The sequence below is a fragment of the Phocoena sinus genome, chromosome 8, assembly GCF_008692025.1.
Source record: "Phocoena sinus isolate mPhoSin1 chromosome 8, mPhoSin1.pri, whole genome shotgun sequence".
Taxonomy (NCBI): Eukaryota; Metazoa; Chordata; class Mammalia; order Artiodactyla; family Phocoenidae; genus Phocoena; species Phocoena sinus.
Window position 1 is genome coordinate 66599821 of NC_045770.1, and position 12787 is coordinate 66612607.

At 47.0% G+C, this 12787-nt stretch overlaps 1 protein-coding gene across 6 annotated transcripts in view; it reads left to right on the forward strand.

Moving 5' to 3' along the window:
• The first annotated feature begins 605 nt into the window (after window positions 1–605).
• The window catches only part of PARVA (parvin alpha), a 183284-nt gene continuing 171102 nt past the window's right edge, over window positions 606–12787 (forward strand). For 2 of the 6 annotated variants that reach the window (XR_004351242.1, XR_004351243.1), the window contains exon 1: window positions 1215–1472. Coding sequence is in view for 4 of the 6 variants with exons in the window: in XM_032642017.1 (XP_032497908.1) it covers window positions 1217–1472 (256 nt within the window). In the remaining 2 variants the exon portion in view is untranslated. Of the gene's footprint in view, window positions 1061–1179; window positions 1473–12787 lie in introns of those variants that run through there. The other 4 variants (XM_032642018.1, XM_032642019.1, XM_032642017.1 and 1 more) reach the window with 4 other exon arrangements.

Consider the following 12787-nt stretch of genomic DNA (forward strand, 5'->3'; position numbering starts at 1 on the left):
GTAGGCCCTCAGAAGAGGTTCTAGGTCTAGGCAGCTACTCCCATGGTTTTTCATTACTCAGACCACAGGGCTTCTTGAGCACACTTCGTTGCTCCATTGTTTTGTTTCTCTACTCATCGGCAGGCCTGTGGCTAAAGATGGACGCCCCCAGTCTTGAGTCTGCATTATCATCACTAAGTGCTGGACTTCTGACAACTGTCTCTAGCTTAGATTCTTGATGGAGACTATCTGATTGGCTGCTCTCCAGTCAAGCATTAGGGCCCTTTGGGTCAGGTGATCACTCAGGGTCAATCAGCTGTAGCTACTTGGTGGAAACACAGTTGCCAAGGGGTTGTGTGAGAGTGTGTGTGTGTGTGTGTGTGTGTGAAAGAGAGACCCGGAGACAGCCAGGGGAGCCCAAGTGAGAACCTCAAGTGGCCAAGCACAGTAAAATGTGCCTTTTAATCATTTCCAGCATGAGTCCTTGAAATGCTGGCTTTTGTGCCACTCCCCTGTCACTCTGTTGCTTTTATTTAAGGCAAGATAATTTGGGGGCGGGGGCGGGGTGGAGAGGCGATTCTCACAGGTGCTGATGGCCTTACCTTCCCATTCATGTTTCCACCTACATTTGGGATCCTCCTTTGTACAAGCCATTGAGCTGCTAGAAACATAGATGTCTCTAGGTGTTGGCCTGTACTCATGAACTTCAAACTTCTCACTCTTGGTTGGGGGTGTAGAGGAGGTTGACAGTCATGGATAAGTGCAGGAACAGCTGGATGTGTCCAGCTGGTGGGGCCCGAACACATTTTGGTTCCCTCTATTTCTTCCTGAGCAGGCTCACTCTCTTTCATGGGCACAAGACACGGGCCTAATAACTACAGTTTGAAATGCAGGGGAGGAGCGAGTTCCTCACCCAGCAGCCGGGTCAAATCAGCGGGAGACAGAGTAGCAGGTGGGTTTAGTTCAGCAATCACTGAACCCTGGGTTGGAGCGAGGAACTCTGCTGAGTGCGGAGTCGGGGCAAGTACGGCCTCCAGGCTCCAGGGCTCCCAGGCTGAGAGGGTCACACACACCGAAACAGGTAAGGCCGCACGTCCTGCAAGGGGCAGATCTGGGGCATCCTCCCTGCTCCGGGCAGCAGCGGAGCGCGGGCCCCGAGCGCGCAGCTCCTTTCAGGGCGGAGGGCGGCGCGAGGGAGGGAGAGAGGGAAGGGAAAGGCGAGCGTGAGCTGCCTCAAATGCTTGGAATAATTCCGCTTCCGTTTGGAAAGCCGCAGCCTCAGCCCCGCCGCGCCCGCCGCGTCCGCCCGGCGCCCGCTCCGCGTCCCGACCGGCCCGCGGCTGCCCGCTTCGTCGCCATGGCCACCTCCCCGCAGAAGTCGCCGTCTGTCCCCAAGTCCCCCACTCCCAAGTCGCCCCCGTCCCGGAAGAAAGATGACTCCTTCTTGGGGAAACTCGGAGGAACTCTGGCCCGGAGGAAGAAAGCCAAGGAGGGTGAGTGCGGCCCGGGCCGGCGAGCTGCCGGGCGGGGGGCCGAGGGGCCGGAGCTCCTCTGGCATGGCGGGAGCGCGCCGCGGGTGCCTGGCGCCGGGGAGCGGGGCGCGCGGCGGTGCGGGCGCGCGCTACCCGGGAATGTCCCATGGGGCCGGGCCTCGCCGCAGCCCTGCTCTGGGTCTCCCGGGCGCTGCCCTCCTGGGCCCCGCGGCGATCGGGTGTGGCGACTCGGGCCTGCAACCAGGCGACGCCCGCGCTGGGCCGGGGGCCGAGGAGGCGGCGGGGCCTGCCAGCCCGGAGGCGGCGTCCTCCCCTGGGCCCCAAGTCCCCGCCTTCTCCGCGCCGAAGGCTGGCAGTTTCCAAGTTTCTTCTGAAACTTTTCTGGGCGCCGTCATTCTCACTCTTTGCCTTCATTGGTCTTTGAAATCAGATCATTTCCTAGACCTGCTGAAGTGTACGGTAGCAGCCTTGGCTCTGGATCTCTCGTCCGTCCCCAGGGCCCAGCAGGGCTCTATTAATGTGTAGATCAACACCAAATGTTTGTCGGACGAATGAGTGGAGAGGTGGCTGTCCTAGCGGTCCCGCCTTGTGATAAATGATAAACTCACACCCAAGGAGAAAACCTCGATTAGACACACACACACTTGTAGCATCCTGGGATCTGATCTGACCCTTCTGTGAACTCAAGAGTTAAGGGCTCTCGCAAAAACCATTTCCTTTTTCTCACCAGGGTGAATTGAGGTGATCTTATTTTTTTTCCAGGACAGTTTACATGTAAAATATTTTGTCCCATGGGCAGATTTTGCATCCTTTTTTTTAAAAATTGAAGTATAGTTGATTTACAATATTGTGTTTGTTTCAGGTGTACTGCATAGCGATTCAGTATTTTTTGCAGATTATTACAAGATAATGGGTATAATTCCCTGTGCTATACAGTATATCCTTGTTGCGTATCTACTTTATATATAATAGTTTGTATCTGTAATCTCACACCCCTAACTTGCCCCTCCCCGCTTCTCTCTTTCCTTTGATAACCACAAGTTTGTTTTCTATGTCTGTGAGTCTGTTTCTGCTTTGCATATACATTCATTTGTATTATTTTTTAGATTCCACATATAAGTGATATCATACAGTATTTGCCTTTGTCTGGCTTAATTCACTAAGCCTAATATTCTCTAGGTCCATCCATGTTGCTGCAAATGGCAGTGTTTCTTTTTTATGGTTGCGTAACATTCCACTGTGTGTGTGTGTGTGTGTATATATATATATATATATATATATGCACCACATCTATTTTTTTTAAACACCTTTATTGGAGTATAGTTGCTTTACAATGTTGTGTTAGTTTCTGCTGTATAACAAAGTGAGTCAGCTGTACATATACATATATCCCCATATCTCCTCCCTCTTGCGTCTCCCTCCCATCCTCCCTATCCCACCTCTCTAGGTGGTCACAAAGCCCTGAGCTGATCTCCCTGTGCTATGTGGCTGCTTCCCACTAGCTATCTGTTTTACATTTGGTGGTGTATATATGTCAGTGGTACTTTCTCACTTCGTCCCATCTTACTCTTCCCCCTCCCCGTGTCCTCAAGTGCATTCTCTACATCTGCATTTTTATTCCTGTCCTGCCCCTAGGTTCATCAGAACCATTTTTTTCTTTTTTTTAGATTCCATATATACGTGTTAGCATACGTTATTTGTTTTTCTCTTACACCACATCCTATTAATTCTGTCATCTATTGATAGGCACTGGGATTGCTTCCACATCTTGGCTATCGTAAATAGTGCTGCTATGAACATTGGGGTACATGTATCTTTTTGAATTAGAGTTTTCATCTTTTCCAGATATATACCCAGGAGTGGAATTGCTGGGTCATATGGTAGCTCTATTTTTAGCTTTTTAAGGAACCTCCATACTGTTTTCCAAAGTGGCTGCACCAATTTACATTCCTACCAACAGTAGACAAGGGTTCCCTTTTCTTCACATCCTCTCCACCATTTATTTGTAGCATCCTGATTTTTATTTTGAATACTGAGGTGACAGTCGGAAAAAGGGCTAGTGACTGGTGTGTAGGTAGAAGATGCTTAGTTAAAAAATTTTTTTATTTTCGTAGACTTCAGTGGTTTGGGAATAAACATTTTTAAGTTTGTGATGATGATATATAAAATAAGTTTCATGTTCCTGAGTTATCTTAAAGCATGAAAAAGAACTCAGTGTTGAGAATTATCAAGTTTGATACAAAGAACTAGACTTCTATTCTCTATATTGAATTGAGAAGCAGCAAAACATATCCCCAAAAATGTCCCTGCCCTCCTTCCAGTGTGCTTATTTCGGAAAACCGTTGTGTGAGTAGTGTGTAGTTGGTAACAAATTGTGAAACCCTGGATTGGAGAGTCTTTTCCTAGGTATCCCTGTAACTTTTTCCTACAGTGTTCCCGATATGGGCTCTCCAGCTTGAGACTGGGCAACTGAGAATTACTGAAGCTCATGACCTACCAGAGGTGCTCACCCCACTTTGCCAACTCTTTAGAAAAGTTTACTTTATATTGAGCTCAAAGGTGGTCTCTCTGTATGTACTACTATTCTGTTCATGCAGCCAGGAGAACGAGTGCGGCGGTGGCTCTTCACTTTCTCCAAGTGGACCAGCCTGTTTTGTGGAGCCCCTTGATCAGTCCAAACATCCTCTGTTCCAGTAGCTGGTCCTCACAGATGAGCTTCATGGCCCCCTGGTATCCTATCTTTTCAGTTTCAGTCAGGGTCCCTGCAAGAAACAGAAGGGCACATTAGTTGGGATTTTAAAAATAATGTGGTGAAGGGACAGTTTACAGAGATGTGGGCAGGGTGAAGAGAACCCAGAAGGATGCTGAGACACCTAGGAGCTACCACCAAGGGGAAGCCATTACCACCCCTAGGCCTGAAGGGCCAGGGGAGCAAACCGCAACCCACTGAGAGCTGGAGCTGTGGAAGGGGCGCTGCCTGATAGGAACTGTAGCTGTAGAGGGACACAGCCACTGCTGGAAATGTGGAGATGGAGCAGGGAGACAGTGGCACAAGAGATACTTGCATGTTCTCTCTCTTCTTGCCCTTGAACCTCTTGCTGGTTCTTTCCATTGGCCAGACCCCGTGGGAAGTCACCAGGGCAAGGGAATCTGGGTGATGCAATACGTCGGGGTCAGCTCCCTTAGGGCGCAGAGCAGTGCAGAGAGTAGATCATAGTGGGAGTGTTGAGAAACGGAGAATAACTAGCAGACTCTCAAAGTGAGCTGCCCAGAAGTCAACATAGTATGGTGGTAGTCCGGTCCATTAGGACAGGGCTGTCACCTCCTTTGTTCTAGCAGAGATACCACATTCTATTAATGCAGCTGAGGCTGCTTTCCTTTATTCTGCCAGCAACATCACAGCTATCTCTGAGCTTGTTACCAGGTCACTCAAAGACATTTTAATGTTTGTTGCTCCTAAGTCATTCCCTTCCCTATCTTGGATTGGCTCAGTTGGGTTTTTGAAACCAAGGGCAAGATCTTATTTTTATCCTTGTTATAGTACTTAACTGTTAAGTCCTGATTCTGTTATTCAGTCTATTAGCTAATCCAGGGGAGGTAAGGGGGTGAATGGAAGAGCATGTGCTTCTTCTAAAGGGATGCCGTCACCCAGCTATAGCCTCTTGCTGCTACACGGGGTGGTCCTGCAAAGTCAAAGATGGCAGTGGGGTTGGTCTGAAATGACCTGCTCTTGGCGAGCACATGCTGGATCTCAGTGATCGGTGCTTTCCCTGTCAGGGGCCCACTAACCATCTCTTCAGTAACAATAAGGCTAGGTCTTGCTCTGGATCCTGCATAAACTCACAGCTCTGTGCTTTGCAGAGACTGCCTTCTTCCATGTTCCCCCTAGTGTTCTGGAACCTCCCGTTCTTCATGATTCCTCAAGATCATGGATGTTGGTCTATCCACAAATTTCCCCAGTGCTTTGGCGCAGAATTCTCCTGGGTCCAAGGACTCCCATTCATTCACTTGAAACCTGTTGTGTCTCACAGTCAGGTACATGTTAGAATATTTAGGTCAATAATTTCATATTAAAAGTATGTTTTCCTAAGAATACCTACTAACATATATCATAGAATGACTGGAAGTCTCATAAGAATATAGTAAAACTGATGATCACTCCTGTGTTTCATAAGAAAAAATAGCATGAGGGAGGCAAGAGAGAATAGAGCCTAAAAGCATGGTCTTTGGGACCAGACATATTTGGGCTTGATTTCTGGTCTGGCTCTTTATTTATTGCTATGACTTAGGACAAGTTCCTCAATGCTTCAAAACCTCTGTTTTTTCATCCATAAAATGGGAATAAAAATTCCTTCCTTACATGGAGGTTGTGAGGCTTAAATGAGACAAAGCATGGCACAAATAATGAAAGGTATTAAAATAGACAGCTCAGTTTTAAGTAGTCTTTAAAATTTGAAATAGTCTTTTCATCATGGACTGCAAGAAGATTCCGCACGTTCTGCAAAAAGCTTCACACGACAGTATGAAGCCTGTGTAGCACTATTTTGGTCCTTTAGAAATTAGGGATCTTTCTTTGCAAGTCAGATCATCCTGTTTCCCAAGATGTCACATTTCAGCATTTAAAAATACCTGGTCCCATTCTCATGAGTTGTAGCTAGGTAGCTTTTGTTTTTCTTCTGTGGATCTTCTCGTTTTGGGTTTCCAGTCCCCATTTATGCTGTGTAGTTCTTAGACTACCCTTTCAGAGTCTACTTGCCAAAGGGCCACTTTTCACCTGCCTTCCTCCAAATCTGTCCTCACGACTTGCTCTTTCCAGGAATGTCATCTTGAATTGTATCTCCCAGCTGAAGGTGCCCTAAATTAGGCCTGCAGCAATGGTTATTCCTACATTTTAACCACTTATTTATTATCCCTCAGAGTTTTTACATTTTGTCTGGTGCCCAGAGTGTACCATTTTGGTTCTCATTGGCTGTCCCGTGTAACTGGGGGAAATCCCCAAATTCTGCAATAGATTTATGGTTTCTAGAGTGAGCAGAAGCCTCAGCATTGCTGAGCAATCCTTCTCTCCTAATCAGCTTGCATCTTCATTTTCCAAAGTGCCATGTTGAAACCCTTGTCACTCAAGCTCTTCCCCAGACCTTGAGATAGAAAATTAAGTGCCAGGTATGAACTTGTTCAAATTTTCTTCACCCCCCCTCCCCCACCCGCCAGTCCCTTCTGTATCTTCACCTGTCCTTTCCTGTTCCCTCCCTCTCTTAGTCCCCTCCGAGGAGGTCCTTTCTTCCCTTGCTCATGAGGCCTTTCACTTCCACTTCTTCCCAGACTTGGCATAGCCACATCCTTTTCCTCATATCCCCAGTCTTTTTCGTGCTGCTCTAGCACCTTAACATCTGCAAATATGCTTGAGTCTTTGCCATTTGTAGACACTCCCGATGCTGGTTTCCTCTTAGTTGCTCACCAGAGGCCTTGGAAAAGTTGTCTGCACTGGCTTCCCCTTTCTGAGCTCCTAGTCACTTGCTGATCCGCTATTCCCATTCTTTCACCAGTTATTTACTGAGTTGCCTGCCATGTGACAGGCACTGTTAGGTGCTGGGATATGGCAGGGAACAAACAGACAAACATCCCGGCCTTCACAAGCTTGCCTTCTAGTAGAAAAGACAAGATTAATTGGTAAAATGTACATATTGTATTAGAGTAGTGATAAGTGCTCTAGAGCGAAATAAAGCAGGGAAAGGGGAAATGGAGCGTTGTGGAGTGAGGGAGGAGGGATGGTTGACAGTTTTAAATAGGGTGGCTAGAGAAGGCCTCACCGAGAAGGGTTTACTTGGGTAAGGTCCTGAGGAAGTGAGGGAGCCCAGTATGTGTATCTTGGAGAAGAACACTGCAGGCAGAGGGAATGGCAGATTCAAAGACCCTGAGGCGGGAGTGGGCCTGGTGTCTTGAGGACAACTGTGGAAGGTGGTGAGATCTCAGGGGTAATTAGAGTGAGGGGACAGCTGTGTAGTGTTCTGGAGGCCATCGTAAGCCTGGGGCCTTTACTCAGAGGGACGCGGGAAGTTTTGTGCCGAGGAATAATATGGTCACGCTTGCTCTGATGTTGGTAAGTGGCTGAGGGGGGCAGGAGTGGAAACAGGGAGGTGAGTTAGGGGGCCACTGTAATGATCCAGGTGAGAGACAGAGGTGGTCTGGCACTGAGCGGTAGCAGTGGAGGGGTGAGCGTTCAGTTCTGGATATAGTTTGAAGATATAGTGGATAGGATCTGTTGAAAGATCGGATGGAAGGTGAGAGAGTAGAATCAAGATGACTCCAGGGTTTGGGTTTGAACAAACCCAGAGATGGAAATGACGTTAACTGAGTTGGAGAATTCTACGGGAAGAGCTGATGTGGGGAGAAAGAGCAGGACTCTCTTTTGGACCTGTTTAGTTAGAGGTGCCTCCTGGACTTCCCGGGGCCATATTGAGTTCGCAGTTGGTTCTAGGAATCTAGCTCAGGGGAGGGTTCTGGGCTGGAGACACCTCTGTGTGTAGGTGTACTTAAAGCCATGAGACTGAAGGAGATCATCAAGGAAGGAGTATAGGACGTAGAAGAGGTTCATGGACTTTCCAACATTTAGAAATTGGGAGATGAGGGGGAACCAGCGAGAGAGGCTGGAAAGGAGTGACCAGTGTGATAGGAGGGGAAGTGGGAGAGTGTGGACTCCTGGAAGTCGATTGAAGAATTTATTCTGTTCCCAAGATTTACACTTCACTGGCTAAATTCTCCAGAATCCAGTCTCCTTTTCAGTCGTCACTCCACTTGGGCTCTTGGTGGCGTTCGTATTATTCAACTTTTTCTTTTTATAAATTTATTTATTTATTTGTTTGTTTGTTTGTTTGTTTATGGCTGTATTTGGTCTTCGTTGCTATACACGGGCTTTCTCTAGTTGTGGCGAGCGGGGGCTACTCTTCATTGTGGTGCATGGGCTTCTCTTTGTTGCAGAGCACAGGCTCTAGGCGTGCGGGCTTCAGTAGTTGTGGCTTGCGGGCTCTAGAGCACAGGCTCAGTAGTTGTGGCAGATGGGCTTAGTTGCTCCGCGGCATGTGGGATCTTCCCAGACCAGGGATAGAACCCATGTTCCCTGCATTGGCAGGGGATTCTTAACCACTGTGCCACCAGGGAAGTCCCTCAACTTTTTCTTTCTTAAAATTTCTTAAAATTCTCTTCTCCCTTGATCTTATCCACACTGAATTGTTCCCTGTGTCTATTTTTTTCGGACTCCTTCTCGAGCTTCTGTTATTTGTTTACCTCTCAGCAGCATTTCCCGGGGGCCTGACTTCACCTGCTTTGCCCTCTCATTCTGTTTTCCTCTCCATGGATTATCTCACTTACTCCCATGGCCTCAAGGGCCACCTGCCCATTTGTGGTCCCCCAATCCACATCTCAAATCCAGATCTTGTATCCAGATACATCTTTCCACTGTCTCCTGGATGTGTCACGGGATCCTCAGATTCAGCATGCCTGTAATGGAATTATTATTTGTCCCACTTGCCCAAATCTGCTTCTCCTCTTCCACCATCCCACCAGCTGCCTAAGGTGGAAATGTTGCAGTTGTCCTCCGTTTCAGAGGTCAGCAACTTTTTTCAAAGAGGCAGATAGTAAATATTTTAGACTTTGCTGGCCCTCTGGCCTCTACACAGCTCTGCCCTTGAGGCCACAGATGATAGGCAGATGAACCAGCGTGGCTGTGTTCCAATGAAACTGTGCTTATGGACACTGAAGTTTGAATTTCACATAATTTTAATATGTCACAAAATATTCTTTCTCTTTTGTTCTTTTTCAGTCACTTGTAAAATATGAAAACCGTTCCTAGTACTGGGGCTGTGCAAAAATGGATGGAGGCTGGATATGGCCTTGGGCAGTAGTTTGCCCATCCCTGCTCTGTTTCATCCCCACAGCCAATCATCTCTCATGAAGTCCTGCTAATTCTGCCATCTAAATATTGCTGCCTTAATTCAGGCCTCATGAGTGCTCTTAGTCTTCCTTGGGATTGCTTATTTTATTAAACTATAGCGTCTTTATTTTCCACCTGCAGTATTGCCGTATCCACCCCGCTAGTCTCCCTAGCTCTGGTCCTTTTTTGTTCAACTCACCCTTCATCCTTTTGCCGATATGTGGTTTTATTAAGCACCGAGATAACATCTCCCCAGCAAACTTCTTAGCGTGGTGTTAAGTCCTTCACAGTTTTTCCGTGGTCTGCCCATTTTTTTTTTTTTTTTTTTTTTTGCGGTACTCGGGCCTCTCACTGCTGTGGCCTCTCCCGTTGCACAGGCTCCGGACGCGCAGGCTCAGCGGCCATGGCTCATGGGCCCAGCCGCTCCGCGTGCAGGATCCTCCCGGACTGGGGCACGAACCCGTGTCCCCTGCATCGGCAGGCGGACTCCCAACCACTGCGCCACCAGGGAAGCCCCGTGGTCTGCCCTTTTGGTGTAGTCTCCGTTATATCCCTTTCAGGAAGCCTCCATTTTAGCTATACGAAACTGCTCTTCATTCCCCAAACACATCACGTTCTTCCACGTGTTTTCACCTTTACACATGTGGTTCCATGTTTCTGGAATGACCTTCTTCCCTTCTCTCTGCAACAAACTCCTGTTCAATCATTGAGACCCAGCTCAGATATCCCGTCCTGCTTGATGCCTTCTGTAGCTCCCCTAGGAAGAGTGAGACGCTTCCCTTTGTGGGAAGACGCTTCCCTCTGCTCTGCCATGTGGCTGTGCATGTCACATTATGGTGAGAGTTCTCCTGTGCCCCTCCTGCCTGGCATAGTATTTAACACATAATGATACTGCAGTTTCTATGGAATGAATTTCCCCGTATTTACCTTGGTGAAAACAGCCCACCACTAACTGGTTGTGTAAGCTTAGGCAAGTCTCTTCCCCTTTGCCCGTTTCTAACATCAGGCGATTAGGCTAAGTAACCTTTCAGGGCCCTTGCAGCTCTGGTATTCTATGACTTCGGAGCTCTCATTTCACCAGGCTTCTCTCAAATTCAGTTTTATTGTCTGTGTAGGGTGGTCTGGGAGTGACATCATCACAAAGACCTCTTTCTTTCCTCCACTAATGAAGGCACCTCTGTGTCGGGAGGAGGAGATGGAAACCAGGATAAGTGGGCTGCGGCCCAAGGACACCTCCATATTAGGAATCAGTCTCCTTGTCTCATGGAATATCTCCATTTGGTTAACAAGCGCAGCTCATAATTATGTTTTAGCCATTAGTACAGGAGGAGAGATGAAATCCTTATGTAAACATGTGTAAGCATCTAAAATCTCCACTTACTGCCATGGGAAAAAGAACACAGTTGAGGAAAGCGCTACAACAATTTTAATAATAAAAGACTTTAAAAATACTTTTAAAAATAAAATGCCTTAAAAAAAGATGTAAACATTCTCTTACATATTCAATATGTTCTGTAGCCTGCAGTCAGTAGGAAATCCAAATGAGGGCTTTGCCTGAGGACCAGGGCCCCCGGGACAAGATGGCCTCATCCTTTCTTTTCCATCTTCCCTGTAGACTGCAGAGGACAGAAGTTGTATTTGTTCTGTTCACATTGTATCCCAGGTGCCTAGCACAGCATCGGTACTTAACAGGTGCTCTGCAAAGCAGTATTTAAGTGCCGGAAAGGTCAGTGGGGATAAGATGCCCAGGTTACTTCGACCTCTGCTCTAAGCTTCGATGACTCTTCTGGGGCCTTGATTCCATCCAGGCCTGGCTTCTGGCTGTGTGTGTGTGTGGGGGTGGGGGGGGTGGTGTGTGGCTTAGAAAACTGCCTCCCCACTCCCCTCAGGAATCTCTTTGTGGGAAGACATTATCACTTAGCTCTGTTATTTGACAAACACACAACGGCCCCCAGAGACCAGAGGTGTGGGTCCTAGAATCTGTGGGCACGGATTGGGCAGCGGCAGCAGAGCGCCTGAGAGGAAGCCCACTGGCCAAGGGTGGGACAAGGCCAGCATTCTTTGTTTTCATTTGTGGAAATGGCATTGCACACGTTCATGTTAAAGTGCTTCAAGGAAGAAGGACCGAGGTGGAGTAGCCTAATTGCAAGCTTTGGGGGAGACGAGAGAAACGTGCAGATGGAACTCTACAAGAGAGATTCAGAATCCCTTTCGTTCCTCCACGTTGGCCCTGTTCCCCCGCCCCGTTTATCCCTTCTTGCCTCTCTCAGCTTCATTTACTCACTAAGTGCAGAACTAAGGAAATCTGAAAATCGGCCAGAGCCCGGCCACGATTGTTACTTCCCAGCAAGGGAGCTCCATCACTACAACTCTCCCCACTCCAGCCCACCAAGAAAAAGAACCTCCCAAAGCAGAGGGGGGCTGATGCCAGGCCCCCCTGAGCTCTGACTCGCTCCTGTTCATGGTCGCTGCCTCCTTGTCAGGCCCGGGAAGAATATCTGTGTGGGGTGGGAGCCCTCTAGCACTCGCTTAAAATCTGGTTCTCCTAGCATTTACTAAGTGATCATTCTGTTTGCTCCGAACATACCCACCTGCTGCAGCCTTAGAAAAACCAACTTTGTGACTAGTGTCATTGGCTTCCCTTCAAACCAGCCTTAGGGAAATGTTAGGCCATGGATGGAAGAAGCAGTGAACTTCATCAGTTTAAACAGGAATAGTCTTAACTACCGCACACTCTCTTGGGGGAAGGAAGAATGAACCAAATCACTTAGCTCCTGACTTTTTAAATAAAAGTTGTTTTTTCTTCCCCATTATAAAATTAACCCATACTTATGGGATTTATGGGAAAATAGAAAGAGAAAACAATCATGCAATGTTCCAATTCCCAAAGGCAATCACTATTAGGATTTGGGGTGGGTTTTTTTCCTCTTTTTTCCTTCTTTATAACTTTTCTTTTTTTATAATTGTAATTATACCATGTATATTATATAGATAAAAATTCTGTATCTTTATTTTCATTTATTATAATGTAAATAGTTTTCATGTTATTATAGTTTTTAATTAAACATACTTTTTATTGGTGCGTAATATTCCACTGAGTGAATGTCCTATTGTTTACTTAACCATTTCTTTTGGTGCTTTCAAAAATTTTTCTAGAAATAACGCCTAAAGTGTTGTTGTTTTTTTTAAATATTCAGAGTAATTTTTTTTTTGACCGGAGCTCCAGAAGTACAATTATAGGGTCAAAGGGTAACAGTTGGCTTGCTTACTATCAATATTTTATAATTGATAACCAGGAGACATGACTGCTTTTGGATCTGGGTGGTCTTCCTTGTAGGTTGTTTGAAAGTAAAACCAACATTGTTAGGCTGAAAGTTTCTGTTCC